Source organism: Eschrichtius robustus, chromosome 14 (assembly GCF_028021215.1).
Source record: "Eschrichtius robustus isolate mEscRob2 chromosome 14, mEscRob2.pri, whole genome shotgun sequence".
In the NCBI taxonomy this organism is placed as follows: domain Eukaryota; kingdom Metazoa; phylum Chordata; class Mammalia; order Artiodactyla; family Eschrichtiidae; genus Eschrichtius; species Eschrichtius robustus.
Window position 1 is genome coordinate 72045221 of NC_090837.1, and position 25353 is coordinate 72070573.

General features: G+C 41.5%; 1 protein-coding gene across 2 annotated transcripts in view; it reads right to left on the minus strand.

Moving 5' to 3' along the window:
* Positions 1-25353, minus strand: part of EPG5 (ectopic P-granules 5 autophagy tethering factor) — a 122568-nt gene that overhangs the window by 47951 nt on the left and 49264 nt on the right. For both annotated transcript variants that reach the window (XM_068562558.1, XM_068562557.1), the window contains exons 18-27: positions 19247-19391; positions 18820-19017; positions 18321-18431; positions 17012-17134; positions 15842-16008; positions 14801-15022; positions 12859-12982; positions 7575-7719; positions 4844-5015; positions 3530-3692 (exon numbers count right to left, since the gene is read on the minus strand). In XM_068562558.1, the coding sequence (XP_068418659.1) occupies positions 3530-3692; positions 4844-5015; positions 7575-7719; positions 12859-12982; positions 14801-15022; positions 15842-16008; positions 17012-17134; positions 18321-18431; positions 18820-19017; positions 19247-19391 (1570 nt within the window). The remainder of the gene's footprint in view (positions 1-3529; positions 3693-4843; positions 5016-7574; positions 7720-12858; positions 12983-14800; positions 15023-15841; positions 16009-17011; positions 17135-18320; positions 18432-18819; positions 19018-19246; positions 19392-25353) is intronic.

Here is a 25353-nt window from a genome sequence, read left to right on the forward strand (position 1 = left end):
GAAGAGATGTGGGCCGACCATAGGGCAATGGCAATACAAACAGAGAAAGGCATACATTGAAAGCCATTTCAAAGGCAGAACCAATATGACTTGGAAAGCAACTAGATAGGAAGTATAGGGGTGGGGGTGGGGGGGGATGTGGATACTGATGCCTCGGTCTCCATCTTGGGAGCCCAGGTAAGTGGAATTACAGAAAAAACAGGTTTGACAGGTAAAGATGAGATTAGTTTAGGACCTAAAGAGTTTGAGGTATCTATGGGACATTCATAGAACGTTAAGTAAGCAAGAAGAAGTCTAGACCTAGAACTCAAGAGAGAAATCTGGACTAGACAAACAGAACAGGAGTCATCAACATATGGACTGACCCTTCGGGGGGTCATGGACTGTTGAGGATTGACTGAATCTATGAACTCTCCAGGAAAAAAAAATTTCTATACACTTTCACGGTCTTCTCTGGCCCACTAAAGACCCTTCACAAACCCCAAAAGAAGAACTCCAGCACAGACAAAAGGAAAAAGCAGCTGGTATCACAGTGAAGAAGGGAATCAGGAGTAGAACCAAGCACAACCAGCAATCCAAGCGTTGAGGAACCCTGGAGGAAACTGAGAAGTGGCTAGAGATCCGAGGAATCTAGAAGAGGCCTCATGATGTTCAGCATCACCAGATGATAGAATGATGTCAAACAGGATCAACACTACTAATCACAACCACGAGGTGGTCACTGGACGCCTGAATATGGAGGGGCTACAGTTTTACATTGTAAGAATAACACAATCTACCTTCTTCAGGAATACTCTCTCCCAGTGACAGTTTCTTGATGAGCCGTAAACACTCAGAACTCACCTTCCCTACCCCTGACAAACACCTCTCTTCCTACAAACTAAAGTCATCCATTCGTGTAATGGACAGCATTAGACTCAAGTACAATATTTAACAAAAAATCAGAGCAAACCTAACTGACTTGCTTAGATAACGCCCAAGCTTCACGGCAGGTAGAGTTTTAACTTTCCTCCACTTTGCTCTTAGCCATTAATGAGTAGCAAAAAAAAATTTTATCTTCAGTTCCTAGAAGTATCAACCAGTAAATACTGCCCAGGACAGCTGGAATTAGCAATTACTGTATAATTTTCCAAAGAAATCCTATTTAAGTCTCAGACTACGAAAGTTGCTTGCTGTCTTTACATTTTTAATTCCCCTGGCACATCTGCATCATCAGGCAAAATAATGGCTGGAGTAGTACTGTTGATACTGATACTTCTAGGAGCCATCAGTGGGAGTTCCCAAGCTTCTGGATTTTCCAAATGATGGGACTTCCCAAACTGAAAGTCAGGGCACTGGGCAACAAGTAAGGCCAGCAGAAAATTAAAATGTGCTTTAAGAAAACTTGGATATTTCTAATGAGGTTATGGCCACAAAACACAGTTATTTTTCAAATTCTTTAAGCTTCTATAAAATCTCCTCTATTTTTGCTGTCTGTCCTTTCTTGTTTTTTTACTTCTTCCTTCAAGCAATCTTAGCATCTACCAATTTTTCTTTTGAAAAGTATTTTTTGTGTTGTCTGTAAAAGCAAAATCTAAGGCATATTCATTTTAATCCCTATCATAGATCATCTTCTTTCTGATCTCCTTCCAATCAAAATTATTTTGAAGGTATTTTAGAAAAGGTGTACCTTTTTATTTCAGAATTAACAAACTAAAGGTTATAAAAGAAATTTGAATTCAAGGGTTCAGATAAATCAAGACTATAATCCCTTTTTCTGAAAAGGAAAAAAGACAGGTCACTGGTAGGCTTAGAATTAAAGCTCCCAGGTCTGCCTAGTGGTATTTTCCACCGCCAAGACCCTGCAATTTAATAGGAGGTCAAGCAATCAGACCTGTTCTTTGGCTGGGACAGCAAATATTTACAACTCTTCAAACAGTAAGCTATTAGCCAGAATTGGAAAGACATTTCTTTGTACTTATCTCAGTAGTCCCTTAAAAAAAGGCATTTTAGGAGAATTCCCTTCTCTATATAGAATTAACAGCCTGACAAAGATATGTAATTTCAAAATATGGAAAAATACCATATTTGTAAAAACACAGATTGGTAATAAAATGTCCCTTTTTTATTATAACTGGATACATTTTCAGCCTTTTTCCCACCAACTCAAACTCCACCCTCAGCTGGCAAACTTTTCTTCCGGTTTTATTATTTTAGCAAGTGATCCTTCTTAAACACCTCTACCTTAGTCTTGCTAAAGCATTAGCAACTGGGGGAATAAAAACACACCAAAAGAAAATTAACTTCATAAGGTACCTGGCCAAAGATATTATCTCAGTATTTAGGAATCTCACATTCCAGGCCAAATTTCTTAATACAGGCATACAACTATGTTGAAAAAAATTAGAAATGAATTTTGAAGGTAATAAAAAATATGAGTATAAAAAATTATTTCAGAGAAGACATTTTAAGAAAACAGTCTCCTAGAAGAAACTGATGAAAAATACATTAGAACTGTTAAAATATGGACTGGCACAAAAAGAAGGGAAATTTTTGAAAGACAACCAAGAGTCAGTAAAATAAATACCCCAATTTGTAAAAAGCTAACAAAAAAAGAGGAGCTATTTTTGTGCAAGTGTAGTCAAGGAGCAGGTAGCGCCTGTCTCCAAGCATTTCTTTCCCAGCTCACGGAATACTGAATTCACTTGCAGAAAGAGTACCGTGCAGTGACTAAGGAGCATGCACTCTGCAGCTGGAATGCCTGGGCCTTCCTGGTTTTGCCACTCACTGGCAGCGTCACCTTGGATATGTAACTTAACCTCTCTATGCCTCTATTTCTTCACTTGGAAAATACAGACAATAAAGATACCCACCTTACAGTATTGTGGTGAGGATAAAACAAGTTCTGTAAAGTGTTTAGACTCTACCTGGCATAAAGTGAGCGCTATGACATACTGGCTAAGGCTAACCTTCCATTCTGAAGTCCTTACGATGTCATAGACCCAACTTTGGCCTGTTAGCAAGCTCCACCCAACTGATCTGCTTTTCGCACGTGCCTCCCACCTTTGTCTTCAGTGGCTCCCCACTACCCGCAGCATTCAGCCAGAGCCCCCACGTGATGACCTTTCCAATGTGAGTTCCAACCTTTCCAACATGAATCACGCCCCCCAAAAAAACAACCGAAACAGATCGATTGAGCCATTGGCCCCTAGGTGAAGTCATGGTGACCCCGTTCCCGCATTCCTTCTAACTGAATCCAAACTATCATCACCAAAATCTTTTAACACTAGCTTGAGCCCCTCTCTCCAAGAATCATCTCAATTATTCCCCTTTTCTTTTCATTTCTATCTTGACTATCTGTCTTACAAGACTCATCAGCACTTATGGAAATAAGTGATTAGCTTTGTGTGTATCTTCACTCTCCCCAAAACTATTAAATGTTTTGGGACATGGATGATGTACTAAATACTTCTTTCAGTCTTCCTCAATGATATGCCAATATTAGGGACGCAAATGAAATTCTCTGAATTATGAAGAGACTTAATCTTACCTGAACTGTTACAACTCCTGCTCCTTGGCACTTCTTGCCACTACTGCCTCTACACTCCAAATGTAGCGTGGTCTGTTCTTCTCGATTAACATACTGCTTGGGCATTGTGTCCAACAGCTCACTGTCCAGCACAACCTGCTGAGATTCCCGAAGAGCTGCAGTTCTGAAAAACATCATCGGTAGGTTAAAAAAAAAAAAAGTCTTAGGAAAGATTTTATGATAAGTGATAAAGGCTTCCAGTCATCCCCAGCCTGCATTAGAGAACGATAAGGCACAAGAATTCCACAGTAACAAAAAACCAAAGGTGTGTGTGCCAAGACTTACCCAAACCCTCTCCCTGGCAGTGAGCAGGAAGGAAAGGAAAAAGGAAAGGAAGGAAAGGAAGGAAAAGTAAGACAACTTTTTAGCCAGAAACAAAGCTCCATTTAGAATCTGTGTTATATCAACAATGTTTTTTTAAATGAACCCTTAAATGCAGAAGAGCAAATGAGAATTCCATCCTGATTTAATCATCCTAAAGGGGGACCTTATTTGTAAGTATCAGTGACTTTTTAGATATTAGCAATTCAAACTGAGATGTGGAAGACATGGAAAGCTAGGTGTTTACATGGGTGTCAACACTGTTTTAACTGTACTGATTATTACAGTGATGTGCAGGCGGCCTGTGTGGTGCATGTGCAAACAACACACATACGATACATGACTAAACCAAAGACAACCAAGGGATAAAGGGCCAATAAGAGATTGATTCCCATGGGCTTTGCGAAGATAAACTCTTTCACTTTATAAATAAAACAGACTCTACACGCACTCCTCCTCACAGGATCACAAGCTACAATCAAAACCTTATACAGTTGATCATTCTGTATCCACTGTGAACTCAAAATACTAAAATGACTTTCCCACACTTCGATCAAGTATCTGTGTCAATTTTTAAAAGAATATGGAGAGTAAGAGAGCAAAGCAGTGACAAAAGAGAGTAAATCTCATTTCATTCCCTTTTAACACCATCTTTCCAGTATCAGAAGATTTCCTCAGGAAAAGCGTAAGAAAAAAATTTAGCTGGCACTGCTGACACTTGGAAATGCCACAAGAAACTGTACAATTTATATAGTCCATGAAAGCACCATGTAATTTCCACATGAAATTAAAAGACTTGTCACAACTTGGTTAACTAAGGTAACCATCTGAGCCAGTCTGGTCAAATTACCCTGGTGGTGAGAAGGCTAATGAAGAAGCTCTCCTAGGTGCTACTCATCAGGCTGTCAAAGTAGCAAGCACAGAAGCATGATCCTGGAGGGCTTGTGGTCTTACCTGGCCTGCTGCCGCAGCAGATTCAGGTCTGTGCGTACCAGCTGGATGGCGTCCTTCTGACTCAGGATCGAGGCTGAGGAAATAACTGGCACAGGAGGCCTCATTGGCTGCAGAACAAGGGGAGGTTGGGGGTCCTCGTGCTTCCGCAGGTTACTTAAAACCCTTTCTTTAGCTGAAAAAAAAGTCATATTTACTGAGTAATGGCTACTACTAGGTCATAATGTACTACAAAACTAATCTGTTACCTTCATAAAGAATGTTACAGATCTGAAGAATAGTTGTTTAAATCATCAGAGGCCTAAATGAATAAAATTATCTTTTGTTCCTTGCCAGTTTTGAGGGATCACCCACCAGCCTAATAATACTCTACCAGGAGCTGGGAGCTCAGGAGCATGTGATATGATTAAATAGAATTCTTATCCTCAAAAAGTCTTGATGATAGTCAAAGACCTACTGCTCACAATCTTAAATTATCACCCTAGACAGCTTTGCATAACATGCTAAGGTGTTTGGACTTGACACTACTGTAAAAGGGATCTACTGAATAACTCTAAGCAAGCTTTAGAAAGATGGTAGCTATCATCTGGACAGTGGACTGGGGAAATGGGGCAGGTAGCCCAGTTAAGAGTTTAATGCAATCATCCAAATAAACTTCATAGGAATAGGAGAAAGAGGAATGGGCATTATGGAATGAAGCTGAGTAAAAAGTCCTGCATTAGGCCAAGGTTTGAACAGGAGGGTGGAGAGTAGTAGAGTTAAAATAAATGAAGACATGGGCATGAACTCCTACAGAACTTATATTTATGTAGTCATACAGTCATTCATTCATTCATTTGTTCATTCACTCAAAAACTGATTTACGAGTCCAAATAAGAAATCATGTACCATATAAGAAAAATAAAGGTAAAAAACGGTAAATCTGTACCATGCAACTTTGCACTAGATTTCACATGATCTCATACTGGTCAATCCAACTTAAATGTTTATATTTCTACACTTAGTACACAGCTGAATACACAGTAGGTGTCCAACAAATTCCTATCTTCCCTTCCTTTCTTTTCACTACACTATCCACATACCACACAGCTCATAGGGACTGAAGAACATGAAGAAAAATGCTGCCATGTAAGATAGCAGAGGTCGGGAGAGGTCAAGGGAATTTCAAGTCAGTAAGTCAACAAAGTACTTAAGGGACTACTCTGAATTTCCGATTTCATTCCAGATATAGCATTCAATTTTCTATTCTTGTTAAGAAAAATTAAAGAAAACTTAATAGCCATGACTTTACTTGGCATAAGAAAACTTGTATTGTTTGTAATCCAAACAGATGGAATTTAACATTCCAAACAGGTCAAGTCCAGGACCGTCCCTTATAGCTGGGGTTTTTCCACTAGAACTACCACTCTATGCACAGAATGTAACAAAGCTGGATATTCACCATGGGGTAAGACTCCTGACTATGTTCAAGTTTCTTTCAAGCACCATTAGGTCATGACTCTAAAGGAAAATGGGGGTGGGGGAGGTGGGGAGGGTCTTTTTCTAACCCAATATAACTTATTACGAAAGAAAAATCAAGGGTGGTGCTTTAAATACAAAACAAAAGACAGAAAAAAACTTAATTCAGAGCATATTTAACTATAATCACAACTCTGGACCACAACTGACAAAAAGTTACAAAGCCAACAAATTTAAGAAAAAGAAGTTGGTGTCGTAAGTATACAATAACCTATGAAGAGCTGCTGAAATTTTTCCTACAATCACAATCACAAGTTCCATCGTTTGATATAATCATCATCTAACCTGCTCTCATCTGAGAAAAACCTGAAACTAATTATTTAAAAATCTAGGCTTTAATTTTATTTAGAACTGCAACCTGTAGTGATCGCCAGAAACAAGACAAGTGGTGAAGAGCAGGGTCTCTGAAGCCTGCTCTTCAAAGCCCCAGCTTTGTGACTTCAGAAAGTTACCTAATCACCATACACTTCAGGTTCCTTATCGGCTCAATGCAAACCCCAAATAATTAAATTCTAGCTTTTACTTTACATGTTGTAAGTCAATTAAAATGTCTTTTTAAAGCATCATGGAGAAAATGAACCACAAGCTACCTAATCACTTTCCCAATACCAATTTACAGGAAATACAGGGGACAGAAAAACATATTAAACTATACCACAAAGGTATAATTAGCAACATCCAGACGGGGGAAACTCCATGGCAAGAGTCATGCCTCAGTGTGGGCCAATGAGATGTAACTGGAAAGTCTATGAGCAGCTTCCTGAAAGAGTCCTTAAAAGAGGGAGACTTCCCTACCCGCTGAATGGAATGCAAATGTGACAGCTTAAGCTTAAGCAGCCACCTTGAACCATAAGTGGATGCCAGATGTGAACACAGTGAGACAGCAAGATAGGAGGAGCACGGGTCCTTGAAGGCTTTCAGGCCATAAAGCTACTGCTCTGAACTGCCTGCCTCCAGACTTCTTTTACATGGAAAAAAAATCCCTATCTTATTTAAGTCCTCACTGTTTTTGGAATTTCTCTCATTCAAAGCATAACCTAACCCCAAGTGGTTAACAAGTTAACAATGAACTCCTAAAAAAGCAGTTCTCACTGAGGGGTACACTTTGTGAACCTTAACCCTCAGTGGCTCTGATTCACTCACTCACCCATTCATTCACTCATTCATTCACTCACTCATTCATTCAAAGGGTCTGATGCTCACTCACACAACTCACCCAACAAAGGATCAGTGAAGTCCAGCGGCACTGACGAACTGCAGGGTGTAGAATGGGACTCAAGCTTGGCCTGCATCCACAGACTAATGGTTTCCTGAAACTCATAATGTATGCGCTCCATGTTCAAATACTCCATCCACAGGTCCTAAAATGGAACCACAGAACTTTAACTTTCAGAGATGAATCACATATTCACATATAAAACTGTATATTTAACTTTAAAGTGAACCCATAAGTTTCAACATGAGGTGGTCCACTCCAAGTTCTCCAAGCATTAGGATAAATCGCATTTAAAATGGGCACTCTAGGGAATTCCCTGGCAGTACAGTGGTTAGGACTTGGCACTTGAACTGCCTAGGGCCCGGGTTCAATCCCTGGTCAGGGAACTAAGATCCTGCAAGCCGCGTGGTGTGGCCAAATAAATAAATTAAAAAATAAAATGTCTAACAACCTTAGGAATCTCAAAACTTTTTGATTGCGTACCATGACTGGAAAAAATTATTACAACAGCCTCACTAAATGTATATTTATAAATTACATACATATACTACTGAACTAATATAAGACATAGGTAAAAAAAACAAAAACAAATTTTAAAGAGATAAAAAATAAATATATTGAAAATAATTGGATCTGGATTATATCAAGCCCTAGGTCCCAATACCAACTTACAGGAAATACAGGGGACAGAAAAACATATTAAACTACACCACAAACATATAATCAGCAAAATCCAAACTGTGGGGAAGCTCTATGGACAAACTACCCAGTTTCTTCAACAAATAAATTGCACTTTAAAAAAAAGGATAAGGGGAGGACCTATAGATTTAAACAGATTAATAAGAACTATCAACCAATTACAAAATGCAGACTCTGATTCAAACAAACTGTAAAAGTAAATAAAAACAAAACTTTTATGACATTTGTAAGAGCACTGGAAATTTGAACACTGTCTAGATATTCGATATTAAGAAATTACTGTTAATATATTTCAGATGTAAATGCTCTTGGGTTATGCTATTATTTTTTTTTAATAAATTTATTTATTTATTTATTTTTGGCTCTGTTGGGTCTTCGTTGCTGTGCGTGGGCTTTCTCTAGCTGCAGTGAGTGGGGGCTACTCTTCGTTGCGGTGCGTGGGCTTCTCATTGTCATGGCTTCTCTTGTTGCAGAGCACGGGCTCTAGGCGCTCAGGCTTCAGTAGTTGTGGCACGTGGGCTCAGTAGTTGTGGCTTGCAGGCTCCAGAGCTCAGGCTCAGTAGTTGTGGCACACGGGCTTAATTGCTCCGCAGCATGTGGGATCTTGCCCAGCCAGGGCTTGAACCTGTGTCCCTTGCACTGGCAGGCAGATTCTTAACCACTGCGCCACCAGGGATGCCCTGTTATTTTTTTTAATCTTCCTCTTTTAAAATACGTATCAAATGCCCTCTAGGATTAGCTCCAACATGGTGGTGGGATTGGATTGGCTATAGGTGAAACTAGACACATGATACATACAGGCAGAGGGAGAAGGGCATGTCTATTATACTATTCTATTTTTCTGTATGATTGAATTTTTCATTACAAAAGGTAAAATAAATAAGTAAATAGATATGATTGACCAAAAATAATAGAAACAGAAATTCCAGTATTTTCCTCCCACTCTCCAGTGAGCTGTCTTGCATATTTTGCATATTTGTCTTGCATAAAATATATGTCTGGCATATATTTCACTCTGGTGATGACTACATATTAGAATGGTGGACTGCCATTAGTAAAAAAGAAAGTCAACTATCAATGAACACCAAAAACTACTTCAAACAGTAATAGCTGATGAGCAGATATGGACTGTGGTTTTGTGGACGATGGTTTTCTTTTTTTTTTCTGATTTTGAGTGTTCTAAAGGATACCTATAAATGTAAAAATGTTTCAGGCTTCTCAATTAGCACACTCCCATGAAGTCCTAAATCGTTATTTCCAAACCAATCATGTCACAAGGCATTCCAGACTCAGAGAAGGAACTCCAAAGTCATCCTGATCACAAGCCTGGATCTTGGACGCACCAAACTGTTTGAGGTGCTGTACCAGACGCTCCTACTGTGTATACACATCTCCTTTAATTGGGGTCTGGATGTCACTTTCTCCACCTCTGTGCTAACGTACTGTTGACAGAGGCTAACAATTAGAAAAGAATACAGAGAATTAACAATGGGTAAGCAGAGATGTTTCAGAAACCACTAAAAGACAGAATAACTCTGAACCTGAATTACTGATTCAAAATACGAGCTATAAAATTAAAAGGCCAGCAGAAACTAACACAACCATTGTAAAACAACTATACTCCAATAAAAAATATTTTTTAATAAATAAATAAAAATTTTTAAAAAATCAAATGGCAAGCAAAGACTTTTAAAAAAAAAAGAAAGCAATTAACCGTGTAGATGCTGGGGAACCAAGATAAATATCAGAGAACCAAGAAAGCTATGATTAATTTTTTAAAACACTGACCAAGTACCTACTACATGCAAATTCTCAGATAAGGCTTTGGGTTGTGGAGTATAAAGAAGAGATGAGTATGGACCTGCACTCAAAAGATCTCAGGATACCATGACCATTTGTGTATTTTTCCTATTTCTCTGGCCCTGTATTCTCAGCCTTATTTCTCTGTGCCTTTCAATGTTACTTCTCAGTTCCATCTTCAGTCCTCTTCTTAATCCAAATACTCTATTACCATTACACCCACATTTCCTACACTACCCCATTCCTGAACTCTAGACCTGTATATCCCCTCCCCACCAACTCTTTAATAAGAGCTCTCCTTGAAGCCCCTCAGGCACTTCCTCTTCCAGTACTGTAAACAGCAGGTGCCCAAGCTACGAATTTGGAAGTCCTTGTACTATCTGATCTGCCCTACAACTGTATCAATCCTAATCTAAAAATCCTATTGATTCTACTAATTCTTCTTCAATATATATATATATATATATTTTTAAACATCTTTATTGAAGTATAAGTGCCTTACAATGGTGTGTTAGCTTCTGCTTTATAACAAAGTGTATCAGTTATACATATACAATATGTTCCCATATCTCTTCCCTCTTGCATCTCCCTCCCTCCCACCCTCCCCATCCCACCCCTCTAGGTGGTCACAAAGCACCGAGCTGATCTCCCTGTGCTATGCGGCTGCTTCCCACTAGCTATCTATTTTACATTTGGTAGTGTATATATGTCCATGACACTCTCTCACCCTGTCACATCTCACCCCTCCCCCTCCCCATATCCTCAAGTCCATTCTCTAGTAGGTCTGTGTCTTTATTCCCGTCTTGCCACTAGGTTCTTCATGGCCTTTTTTTTTTTTCCTTAGATTCCATATATATGTGTTAGCATACTGTATTTGTTTTTCTCTTTCTGACTTACTTCACTCTGTATGACAGACTCTAGGTCCATCCACATCACTACAAATAACTCCGTTTCGTTCCTTTTTATGGCTGAGTAATATTCCATTGTATATATGTGCCACATCTTCTTTATCCATTTATCTGTCAGTGGGCATTTAGGTTGCTTCCATGTCCTGGCTATTGTAAATAGAGCTGCAATGAACATTTTGGTACATGACTCTTTTTGAACTATGGTTTTCTCAGGGTATATGCCCAGTAGTGGGATTGCTGGGTCGTATGGTAGTTCTATTTGTAGTTTTTTAAGGAACCTCCATACTGTTCTCCAGAGTGGCTGTATCAATTTACATTCCCACCAACAGTGCAAGAGTGTTCCCTTTCCTCCACACCCTCTCCAGCATTTATTGTTTCTAGATTTTTTGATGATGGCCATTCTGACCGGTGTGAGATGATATCTCATTGTAGTTTTGATTTGCATTTCTCTAATGATTAATGATGTTGAGCATTCTTTCATGTGTCTGTTGGCAATCTGTATATCTTCTTTGGAGAAATGTCTATTTAGGTCTTCTGCCCATTTTTGGATTGGGTTGTTTGTTTTTTTGTTATTGAGCTGCATGAGCTCAATATATTTTTAATTCATCCATTTATTTAACTACTCCTGCTATTTCAATAGCTCTTCAAACAAAGACTTTGGAAAAAGACGTCCTGCTGGTAACATCCTCTCTGCCACTCCACATCACCATATCTTCCTTTCAACCTGAGAACTCCCATTTGTCCTTTAGGGCTCAGTTCAAAGGTCACACTCCAGCCTCAGTCTGAATCATGTGCCATTTGTGCATGTTTCCACAGCACCCTGTGCATTCCACCCCCACAGTCTTCATCACCTGATGAAATAATTATTTAGTCCCCCATTTGACAGTAAGCACCTTAAAGGCAGAGACTGCATCAAGTTTCTTTTCATCTTTGGTATTAGATGCCTGACACCTTAAAGGCATTCAATAGATACTCACAGAAGGAAGGGAAGGAAAGAAGAAAGAAGAAAAGAGAAGAAGGAAAGACAAAGAACATAGAAGAAAGTGAACGACACCTACTAGAGATGAAATAGTATATACAGTGTGGAAGCAACTAGGTTTAAAGACCCAAATTGAAGTCTCTGAAGTCTTAGAGGATCCTAAATCCCATCCAATGTTGGGGGACAATGCCCAGTAGAGTTCAACCCCTAGAAAAAAGAAACTGGAACAGGAGAGATATGCCTACACACACACATCTACATACACACACACACACACACACACACACACACACACACACTCACACAAATGATAGCTACAGAAGCTTAGAGAAAACTCATAAGTTTTGGCCTAAAAAAGACCACAGACATCTTTGCTTGGGTACTAGGGAGAGAACAAATTAGGATATGTGAAGACTAGAATTGAGTATCTCCAAAAGGGCAACCAAAACTGTGACAGCTACAAGTAAGTCATCTCCAAAGGCAAACAAAGGTGAACTCCCTATCTCCATGCTACTAACTTGCTATACAACGTATGAATCTTAACAATCTTAACAAATTCTTACACAGTTTTATGGGAGTAGAGATGACTGCTTAAAAGTGTTCAGCTGCTGATGATTTAAAACAAGGAAGAATACAGTCAGAGAAAGGCTGTGTTTATGAGGCTGTAGAAGGTCCCAGAATGAGCTTCAAGCCTTCAGGTGAGGCCATAGTGGGGTCAGAGATTCAAAAGGAAATAATCCTACAAAAAAATCACTTATATATTGACAAAACCACAAGAACAATGACCATCCCAGTGACCCGATTTCCGTATCAACAAGGGGTTTTACCATTAGGTTATAAAAGTGACCAATTCAAATTACAGTTAGATATGCTAAGAGAGACATTGCCATAGTTTTACCTGCTGATTCTGCATCACTTTTGCTAGCCTGTGAATATCATAATGCTTTGGCAGAGAAGGGATATACGTATCTCCTTTTTGAAAATTCTCATCTTCTAGCCATAATATATATACATTGAAGAGCCTAAAAGAAAAAAACATAATTACATAAAATACAAAAAGATGTGCAGGCAAACGAAGTTTCTTACACCTCTAGGAGCACTGGCACCAAAAGATAAAAGTTCGGAAGCACATAACACAGAAAATGTTTCCAACCACCACACTCCCAAGAAGGGCCAGCAAGGGAGAAAGGTCACAAATCATTTAAATACGATGCAATAATTGCTAAAACAAGAGGAGTGAAGAAAGGGCTCTGTGAACTCTATTACTAAAGAGGGTTAAATACAGTACACAGAAAAAAATAACTGGAGAAGGTGACTTTAACACAGACCAAGGATCTGAATTTCAAGCTTTTCTTTCCTGGACAATCAGTCACAGTGAGCCTTGGTGCTTGGAAAAGTTTAGATAGCATTCAAATAAACACCTTTTCTGTCTTTCAGAGAAAATATTAAAAGCCATTTTAAACTTATGCATTGGAAGAACCTGCCAGCTTTAGGCTCAATGACAATCCCCTGCCTCAAAGAATCACAAATAGAACCCATAGCATGTATGCACCCTGTTCCCATGAAGAAGGAACAGAAGAAAGCTAAAAACAGGAAAAAAAAAAATTCTCTATTTTCCAGTAAAAACTTTTTAAAAAATTTAATGATGCTTCCTTTGTTTTTATTTTGTTTTGTTTTTACAAGGAAGACAGTCCATTTAGCTCAGATCACTGGTATTTTAAGCAGTTGTTTGCAGCAACAGGTACCAGAGTAGTCTACAGCACACAAATTACAAACAAAGTACCAGGTGGGGACCAGAAGGTGTGGCTGGACTTTTCTCAATAAAGTGGAAAAATACCGCCTTTACCCTGGCAGCAGTCTATGTAGGAAGAGACCCAGGGACAGAGCTTTGAGGCTCTTAAACAGGAGAGGCTGTGACGGAGCTCTCTTCCAGCTTGACTGGGTTATATGTCTACTTCACAACATACCAAAGGAGGGCAAAAGGGAACATCAAAGACTTTCTTAGCTGATCTAAATGTTCAAAGATAAAGCCTTCCCAATGGTTAAGCCCAGCTAAAAATACATTTTCCTTCAAGCAAGGAAGAGACAGGGAGAAATCATTCTGGAGGCTGAGAGAAGCCCTAAGGCTTTGAGGTCAATCAAGCCTGAAGCCTGAGTGCTGGATCGAAACACTGGGTTCCCTCACCGAGACATCTGTATTCACTTTGTATTCAGAGTTCATTATTAAGAGCCGTTTTTATTAAGTCTTATTTATAAGACTAATATCTCGTTTACATCAAGCTTACAAATGAAGGGTGAAAGAACAGTGTGAAGGGGACACACACTTACCTCAGAGTTCTTAACCTTTTAGGGGATGCAAATATTAAGCCTATTTTTAGAAGCAGTTTTGGAAGATTATGAATCCACCGCACCCCAGGTGGATCCCACAATCCCCTAGAGGGCCTATGAATCTCACTTAAAGAACCCTGCCTGGGTCGTTTATTTCTTTTAGAGAACTATCCTAGCAGGCTTTACTAGTTGTTAACCTGCTATTATCACTTCTTTGGGTTTGTTTCTGTTGTTAAATAAAGAAATAGAAGAGGTCACCAGCCCTCCGGTTTAAGAGCTTTCACTCAGACTCCAGGCACTTCACAGGGGTACATCCAAATTGCTGATTCACTCTCATAAGAAACACAAAAGAGAAACATTACAGGATGCAAACCTATAGTCAAAACCACCTTCCATATTCAATCTAACAGGTTAAGAGAATAACATCCAGCAGCTGTAACACAAATCAAAGAGCTGGCACAAGTACCTGTGCTGCAAACAACAACATAAATGGCTAAATAGCCATGCCTCACCTCACGAGCTCCGTGTGCAGTTCTGGTGAAGTCAGGTAAGCAGGGGTGCCAGCCTGGGTCGCTGGCAGCCCTTCACTGCCCTCTGCTGGAACTCGGAGGGCCTTGCTCGCAGCATGGTGGAAGTCAGCCACCTCAGTCAGACGCCTCTTCATTTCTTTCAGCAAATTGATATGAGCAGGGCTTTGAAAAAACCTTCTTCCAATACAACCATCTATGGGTAGCCTTAAAAAATGCAAGCACAGATCACAACAGGATCAACACAAGATGCTCTTTCTCTGTGACACAAAATTACAGTCTGTTAAGTCAGTTTATTAAATTAATACATACTATCTCTATCTCAATGGTTATAATGAGGCTCCAACAAGATGGCGCATACAAAAGCAGTTTTTAAAAGAACGAAATGCAATGCAAATTCAAGACACTGTCACCACTTAGAGGTACAGAAGAGATTAAAGATAGTCCCTTTTCTTAAAGAACTTGCAATCTGGTAGAAAACAGAAGTGCTGAAGAATCAACATCCGTATGTTTCAAAGGGGTGAGTTAAGGGAGTGCAGGTGAACTAGACACAGAGCTGGAGCCAGACAGCGATGGTCAGTGACAGTGAGCAGCCACAGCTGGCCAGAGTCCCTTCACATCCAGCAGAAATGCTGGACTTCCCCCAGGCACTGCCTGGCCTTTGTCCACAGCGGCACTACCCATCACCAGTCCCCTGGAACATGCTCCACCATGGCCACACAAGCAGCCTCAGCTTGGGACAGTCTCTCCCTTTGCAGCTCCAGAAGCTCTCTGCTTAACCTTGCAGGGTCCCAGGGTGTTGTCTTCACCAAACTGGGTATGGGGGGTGGTAAAGAGACAGCGGCCACAAGATACCCTGAACTCAGAAAAGGTCTAGTCTAATAGACGTGAAACAGGAAAGGAGGGAGGCTCCTAGCCAGAGAATGACCCTAACTCCCATGCCACAGTGTGAGAACACAGAGCTGCAGAGCAATGCAAAGGCAGGAACTGATTCACAGAAACTTACTACTACTCTGGGTACCATACCCATATTGCGGTCCTGGGCGGTGAAGATACAGGAGGAAGAACTTCTGCCAAATGAGTGGCAGAAGAGGATGGTCAGAAGGCGTGACGAGAGCCTGGTGGGCCCAACGATAAATCAGCAGCCTCTGGAGGGACGGGACGATGGGGAGTTTCAGCTGAGCCTGGGCTTTCTACAAAAGAGGCGGGCTTTGAGCAACCATGTAATGACCACAATTGCAAACAGTCACTTCCTAAGTGATTCAAATGAAATGCTGAACATGGTGTTTTTGAATCAATAAGAAAAAAGAAAAGTCATATAAACCTTACTTCTCCAACCCGCTAGCTAACACTTTAACCTTAGTAGCAAGACATGTAGGGCAGCTTTTTTTCAAGAATTTCACAGACCCCAGAATTGGACTGGGTCTTAAGCATCACCTAGTCTAATCTCACTTCCATGCCTTTCCATTCCTTTGCATGTAAAACACTATAGTGCAAGAATAATATAAAAGCCAAAGTAAATTTTATCAACCTCTTGAAAATTGAGATTTTTTTTTTTTTTTGGCCACGCCGCATGACATGTGGGATCTCAGTTCCGTGACGAGGGGTCAGACCTGCGCCCCCTGCATTGGAAGTGCAGAATCTTAACCACTGAACCACCAGGGAAGTCCCAAAAATTTAGATTTTAAATGGACGTTCAAGAATGATAAATCCCTTGACAGGCTCTGAAATCCAAAAGCAAAGTCTATACTATAGGACCTGAAAATAGAAAGTCTTTAATTCTAAAGCCTCATTCCAGTCTTTCTCACACTTTAGTTCGCCTAAGGATCAGCTAGGGAGTTTTTAAAAATAAATTCCTGATCCCACTCCAGACTCAGAATCCCAGAGGTTGGGGTCCAGGAATCCGATTTTTAACAAGCTCTCTAGGGGATTCTGCTGCTTTAAAACAAAGGCAATCCCCTTTATACATGCAATGAACACAGCCTCAAATTATTAGGTTGTGACTCTCAATGTTAAAAGAACCTTGGGAAGGAGGTATACACTTCAGTTACACCATGTTAAGCATTAGTTTGGTTATTGTGCTTTCCAAACATTCACAACAAAAGAAAACACAGAAGTCCAAAAGCTATAGGTGAACCCATCAGCATCAAAGTGTCAACCACCTTCTACCACTCAAATGCAGAACGCTATTTGCACCTTCAGAGCTTGGTCAGGGGTAAATGCAGAGTTTGTAACCAATTCCCCTTCAACAACTCTTCGGAGCTGGGAGTCTTCTTCAAAGATGGATTCCATGTTCAGGACTGTCCATGCAAACCACACCTACAATAACACCAGGTAAAGATGAGGGGAATGAGCTACTAACTCAGACAGACAAAATACATCCTCACATTCCACAAATAAACATTACAGTTCCTAAAATTAACATAGTTTTTATACCTATTTCTACTCTTATCACAGATATAAATTTACATGAAATAGGCCACTGAAAACTGTTAAATTACTTTAGAAAGGTTACTTTAGTAAAAGATGTTTGTTTGCTCAACTTTAGTGGGCAGGTTCCGTATGCACGAGGGACAGGAAAGAGGGCCAGACGTGAGCTCTGCCCTTAAGAAGTTTTGCATTCACCAGAGGAGACAAGACTAATATAAGTAACCAAAATGTAAAGTGAGAAGTGTGAGTACTGAATCAGGGGTCGAGTGCTATGGGAAACCAGAGGAGGTAGGGTGGGATCAGAGAAGGTAAATATACCACAGAAGACTCTAGGCAGAGACTGGAGGGGAAGGCATGCCTGGTAAGAGAATCAGCTAAGCAAAAGATGGAAACTCCAGAGATGTATGCAGATAACAGCATGGAGCGTGTTTCAGCTGGACCACAAGAGGTATGAGGAAGAGCAGGAGGTAAGTGTGTGATGCGAAGCTGAAGGATGTTACTACTAATTTAAGTGATAAAACAGAGACATAATGGGACACACAAAGTCCTGAGAGGTGGTGATAATGATGAAAGTAATGCTGCGAATTAATGATAATGATGATAACTATGACAGCCAACACCTAGCAAACACTGTTCTAAGCGCTTTACACGTAGGTGCGATCATTATTCCCATTTGACTGTTGAGGAAACTGAGGACAAAGAGGTTAGCCAGCTGCCCAAGGCACAGCGCTAGCAAATGGCAGAACCAAGGCTGAACCCCGGGTGGTCTGGCTCCAGTGTCCACGCTTAAACGCTCTGCCCTGCAGCTGGGCAGGCTCTGCAGTCAGGCAGTTGGAGTCTGACGCTGAGCCAGCCACTTGACTCCATAAAACCTCAGTTAACACCTCTGTGAGACAGGAATAGCAACAGCACAAGCTCAGCAGAGGGCGACTGTGAGGATTAAATGAAAAAGTATTCCTATGCATAGAAAGGGTTAAAAGATGTTAGTTATTTTAGACTATTAGTAATGTAGGTAAGGATGATAACAATACTGAAGTTCAAAAAGATAACAAATGGTCCACAGCGGGTTTCCTACCTGAGTGGGTGTGGCCAAGCCCTCCACAAAGGAAGGAGTGATGTTGCCTGCCACGATCCAGCTCACCAAAGAAGAGAGCAGACTCCGGTCACAGTGGTAGCCCAAAGCATTCTACACCAGGGGGAGCATGTGGAGCAGAGAGTGGAGGCTTTAAAAAACACAATCAATGAGCTTTTCAAGAATATCAGCAATTACCTTACTACAATGGAAGATTCTGGTAAGACACAGATCTCAGTAATTAGTCCACCAGCAGTTACAATCCCAGGCTGCGCATTACAGCCAAATGTAACGAGCAGCGCTCCTCCTGGGGTGTCCTTCCTTTGGCTTTAGGAGGATCTGCACTTAGCAGACTACGGTTACTGGATAAGACACTGTTAAGGCAGAGCTTTAAAAAGGCAGTGGCCACAGAGCAGTACTGAGAAGGGTGCATGTGGGGGAACCTCCTTAGAAGACTACTATCTAGCTGACGACTGAATGATAAATTCTCTAACAGGTTTACCTTATGTTGCTGGTAGAGCAATTTCTGCACACAGTCTTCCTGCATCAGCTGAAAAGCTGTTTTACACAAATGGTCCATGAGGAAGAGGATGGGTTGTTCTCGGTACCAAAGATGTTGGCTTATAAGAGCCTGAACCCAGAACTCTAATACGGCAACCGGGCCCACTTCATTGAGCTGAGTGCTTACAGAGATGTGGGCCTGCGGAGAAAGGGCTCAGGTGACGTGAAAGGTAATAACCGGCCTCCCATTTTTAAAACACTAATAAAATAATACCTACCTCCACTACAAAACCCAGATCTGTTGACCTTCTTGGTCAAAAGCACTGTGCCAAGTGCTTTGAAATGACCAACACATAGACATGTTAGCACAGGGGTGTTTGATTGGGAAGGCGGGGAAGGGTGTACTTAGGGGCTGACAGGGCCCTGACCTGGATCATGCTGTTGAGAAGCTTCACGTTGTCCCCATGGCTGGCTCCTGTCAGGTGCTGTGCCACCTTGTGGGTGACCTGCTGCGTGACACCCTGAGGGACACCGATGTCCAAGTGTAGGAACAGGAGGAGGTGTGACAGAAACCTGCCGAGCACATAGGACAACGCACTTTACCTTCCAATCGGAAGTCAACAGAATTTCCAGTGGCTAATTACTTAAGAGAAACAAAAAATACTGACGTGTCCCATTTTTAAACCAAAGCTCTATTTAGGGATTCTGATAAATCTTCAGGAATTTCAGAAGAATAAAGTTTTCCAGTTTGACGTGGGTTAAATCTACCCATGTAGTGAACAGACCTAAGACACACAAACCCGTGCAAGTTAAAGAGCATTAGAGGGAAAACACCCAAAGCGCTGCTCTATCCCCTCCCAACCCCCACTAACGAGAGTAGAGATGTCTACAGAATCACTCTGCAATCTTTCATGGGGTGTCAACTCCACATAAAGTGGCATATGGAACACTGCGGGGGGTGGGGCACGGATACCACCACATTTAAATCACGGACATGCCCTCGGTTCCCTGGGTGCACCAGGCTCCGTCCTCTCTCAGGGCCTTTCCCTCTGCTGGGTTTTCTGCCTGAAACACTTCCCCACATCTAACCTGGCAAACTCCTACTCATCCTTCCCATCTCATCTGCAATGTCCCTTCCTCAGAGACTTCCTGACCCCTCCCCGCCACCTAAAATACGTCTAACCCATTAACCTCCCTCATAGCACCATTGTTTTCCTTCGTGGCACTTAAAATTGGTAACTGCATCCTGAGGACATGACCACTTCCTATGTGTCTGAGGGCAATGCCTGACCCTCCTGGCGCCCCATCGTACAGACGGTGGCAGCACAGAGGTTACTGCTGAGTGAGGGTGCTTCCCATTTCACAGGAGGTACAGCACAGGCCAAACTCCACTCTAGTAGAAAGGGAAAGCTATGACAGGAGAGGCGCAATGAAGCCCTGTAAGAGTTCAGAGGACAGAGCTAGCGCAGGCATTAGAGGGCAAAGGGAGAGACACAGAGGAGGAAACATCTGAAATGGAGCCTAGAAAGATTTACCTTTACTCAAAATTTAACAACTCCAGGGGGGGGAAAACAGCCCATTCAATCTAATTTTAAAATCTCTCAAAATCGCAAAAATCTAAAGACAATTTATTAAAATTGTTCCAGGCAGGCATCAAATTGCCTGTGTATCACTTAATCCTTACACTCAGCCTGTATGAGAAATGGCATTATCTCATCATACAAGTAAAGAAACCGAGGCTCTGAAAAGTGAAGGAACTCACCTGTGTTCACACTAGGAGAGCGATGGAGTGAGGACACAACTCAAGCCTGACCACCCTGAAAGCCATGCACCAACCAGAACACAAGTGGTCCCAGACTTGCTCAGGGCCTAGAGTGCTAATTTTTCCAAAAAAGGTCCCTAGGCCCTAACCCATTCCTACTGAAGCAGACTCTCCAGGGGAGGAGCTGGGAACCCATACTTAATAAGCTCCCTCCCGTGATTCTCATCCCCAGGCAAGTCTGCGACACACTGTTTGAAATGACACACAATGGGAAAACTGTAAGGTCCCCCTCATGCCTTTGGACGTACTACCTGTCCCCTGCCATACAGGCCTCCTCCACATCAGGCCTCACCTCCCCCTTCCTCGCTCTTCAAAAGGCTCCAGCCAGATGACCTCCTCCCGGCTCCCTGGACAGGTATTTTTCTTCCCACCTCTGTGCCTCCACTCAGCTTCTCCCCAACCTGGTCCTCTCCAAACCCTCCTCTCACCCCCTACGGATACTGAAAAAGCCCTGTCTTGCCATGTCCTCTCCACTGGCCCAACACCTACCTGCACTCCGAAGCTCAATTAGAAACGTACCTCTTGGGACTTCGCTGGTGGTACAGTGGTTAAGAATCCACCTGCCAATGCAGGGGACACGGGTTCAAGCCCTGGGCCGGGAAGATCCCACATGCCGCGGAGCAACTAAGTCCATGTGCCACAACTACTGAGCCTGTGCTCTAGAGCCCATGAGCCACAACTACTGAAGCCCACAAGCCACAACTACTGAAGCCCGCATGCCTAGAGCCCGTGCTCCGCAACAAGAGAAGCCACCACAATGAGAAGCCCGCACACGACAACGAAGAGTAGCCCCCGCTCGCCACAACTAGAGAAAGCCCACGCGCAGCAATGAAGACCCAACGCAGCCAAATAAATAAATTTATTTTTTTAAAAAAAGAAGAAACCCACAAAGTCATATTTGTGGGTCATCTGTTGCTTCTGTTCACTGAGCATCCTCTGTCTCCCTTCTGCTAACACATCCTCTCATTAGGGGAACTGTCCTTCCTCCATGCTATAGAGTTGTGGCAGAGAGGGTCTCTCAATACAGAATCCCTATACACCTTCCTCTCAGGACTGGTCAATCCCACTGGTCAAGGTGACAGGCTCAGGGAGAGCACATGAGTAAGTCACACCAATCGGAATCATTATAAGGAACAAGGATAAAGAAAAACATTTGCCTTTCCCATGGGAAACTAGGATGATGCCTGGTTCTCTCTGTAGCCATGTACTTTCATTCCCCTGGAAAAAGTACACCTGCAAGAGAAGGTTTGAAAGACAGAGAAGCAGGGCCAAGGGACCTGGGAGGGTAGATAAACAGAAAGGGAAATACTAACCCAGGGCCTCTCAGCTTTGCAACTACTGCCATGTTGGGATGGCTGATTCCTGGGAGAGGCTCTCCTGTGCACTGTGGGATGTTTAGCACTATCCCTGACCTCTGTGCACTAGATTTAAGTAGCAGCCCTCCTCAATCCCCCTACAACCCCCTCTCCCAACCACCTGCCCTACCTGCCCCACCCCACCAGGTTGTGACAACCAAAATGATCTCTAGACATTACCAAATGTCCCCTGAGGGTCAAAACCCCTCTAGTTGAGAACCACCACTTTAGAATGACCTGTTGTTATCAAGAGCCTTTTTCCCCAATCACATGAGCCAATATATTCCCTTCCTGGTAAAACAAGTGTGCACTGAATTTTCATCATGTGCAATTAAGAATCTTGATTCGTATCCATCCTTAATTCCTTCCCTCCCCAAGCAGCTATTTCTTTTACCCTAATTCCATATACTTTTACCACATACAGTTGACCCTTGAACCCACAGGGTTAGTGGTACTGACCCACCATGTAGTTGAAAATTCATGTATAACTTTTGACTCCCCCCAAAGCTTTACTAATAGTCTACTGTTGACCAGAAGCTTTACCAGTAATATAAACTGTCGATTAACACATATTTTGTATGTTATATGTATGATATACTATATTCTTACCATAAAGTGAGCTAGAGAAAAGAAAATATTACGAAAATCATAAGGAAAATACATTTACAGTATTGTACTGTATCTATTGATACTGTAAGTTTACATCATCTGTTTACAAGATGAATCACCTGTCAGTACCTACATCAATATTGTCTTATATGTTATAAAACACTGTAGATGCTATACATGCTAACACTAGACATCAAAAACGAAAAGACGATGTGAAAAAGAAATTCATATTTATTTACAGGTAGAACAATTCCTGCATTGATAATGAAGAAGCAGCAATATGATTGCTTTATGGTAGCCTAGTATAATCAATACGATTGTTTCACAATCGTCTAGCCTATATACTAATGAATGAATCGTTGTAAAAATTTTGTGGCATAGAGTATGACAGTCACATTCATAATACAGTATTAGAAACACTGTTACATTTTTTAAAAAACCACTTACCTGTGATGACAGCCTGATATAGTTTCTCGATTACGAGAGAGGCATACTGTACGGTAGTATAATTCTTTGAAAGCAAAGTTATAAAACAGTAAGAAAAACACAGTATTAATTTTATATTAAATCTCTCTCACCTTATGCCTATGCAAGGATAGGCTATCCACTTCAATACCAGTCTGGCACAGCATGTGCTACATGATGAATACTTAGGTGATGATGATGATGATGACACAAAAACATCTCATACAGTCCTGGCCATACGGTTGTCAGATTTTCACACAAAGACACACATATACACAACAGGTAAGTTTATCAATTGTACAGCATAATGATCATTTATTATGCATTAAGTGGAAGTGGATCATCATAAAGGTCTTCATCCTCATTAGCGTCATGTTGAGTAGGCTGAGGGGGAAGAAGAGGGGTTGGTCTTGCTGTCTCAGGGTGGCAGACCCGGAAGAGGTGGAGGAGGTGGAAGGGAAGGAGGAGAGGGAGGCACACCTAGTGTAACTTTATAGAAATATATCGAAATTTCTGACCTCTTTGTTTTTTCATTTCTCCAAAAATGTTTCTATACGGTATCAATTCTTCCCCCGTTTGCTTTAGTTTCAGTGCTCGTATCATAGAAGGGTCCATGTCATAAAAGAAATCAAAATCAGTCTTGAATAATCAGAACCTTCTGGCAGATTGTCTAACGTTAATGCTTTCTGGCACTGCTTCTTCTACGTCTTCTTCCTCATCATCTGGCACCGGTTCAGAAGCACTCACGTCAATCAAGTCATCTTCTGTTAACTCCTCTGGTGTGGTGACTATTAGTTCTTGAATTTCTCTAAGATCCAAATCTTGAAACCTTTCCCCCACTCCCAGCCCCAACTTCTTTGCCATATCTACCATCCCTTTCATGATTTCCTTGATTGGCTTTGTCATAAATCATGAAGTCATGCACATCTGGACACAGTTTTCTCCAGCAGGAATTTGTTTTGGGCTTGATGGCTTTCATGGTTTTCTATAACAACAATGGCATCTTCAATGGTATATTCCTTCCAGACTTTCAGGATGTTCTATCAGGGTTCTATTCCATAGTGCTGACAATCCTTTCCATAGAGTACCATGTACAATGAGCCTTAAAGGTCCTTATGACCCCTTGACCTAGAAACTGAATTAGAGACGTTGTCTGTGGGGGCAAAGAGACTGCTGTGACACCTTCGGTGTTGAACTCATGGGGTCTGTGTGGCCATGGGTACTGTCCGATACCAAAAGAACTTTAAAAGGCAGTCCTGTACTGGCAAGGCACTTCTTGACTTCAAGGACAAACCATTGATGGAAACAATCAAAAAAAAAGGGTTCTCGCTGTCCAGGCCTTGTACAACCAAGAGACTGGCAGCTGGTGTTTATCTTTTCCCTTCAAGGCTGGGGGGTTAACAGCTTTACAGATAAGGGCAGTCCTAATCGTAAACCCAACTACATTTACACGAAACAGTATAGTTAGCCTATCCCTTCGTGCCTTCAATCCTGGTGCTTGCTTCTCTTCCTTGCTAATAAACGTCCTTTGTGGCATTTTTTTTCCCCAGAATAGGGCACTTTCATCTGCACTAAAAACCTGTTCCGGCAGATATCCTTTCTCCTCGATGATTTTTGTAATGGCATCTGGGAACTCGTCTGCTGCCTCTTGGTCGACAGAAGCTGCTTCTCCTGTTATCTTGACATTTTTTAAGCCAAACTTCTTTCTAAAATTATCAAACCATCCTGTGCTGGCATTAAATTCTTCAGCTTTAGATCTTTCACCTTCCTTTTGCTTTAAGTTATCATATAATGACTTTGATTTTTCTCTATTCATATTAGGGTCTATAGGTATGACTTTCTCATAGCCATCCTGCGCTCCACACAAAAGCTACATTTTCAATATGAGATAAAAAGGTATTTCACAAAAAGTACAACATTTCAGAGCCCGCTGGTGTAGCTGCAGTGACAGCTTCATGAATTTCCCTTTCTTTTTTTACAATGGTTCCTACTCTGGATTCATTTATCTTGAAATGACAGGAAGTGCAGCTGCAGACTTCAATCTATGGTACATATCAAGCAATTCAACTTTTTCTTGTAATGTCATGACTTTTCTCTGCTTCTTGGGAGCACTTCCAGAATCATTAGAGGCACTTCATATGGGTCCCATGGTGTTATTTAAGGCACTAAACACAATGAAAATGACGCGAGAACCGCAAGAGGTCACTTTTTACTGAGATGCACAATTTACTGGAGAGACACACCGCTCAGTCGGAGAAGATTAGCGTCACAAAGCATGTTAGGC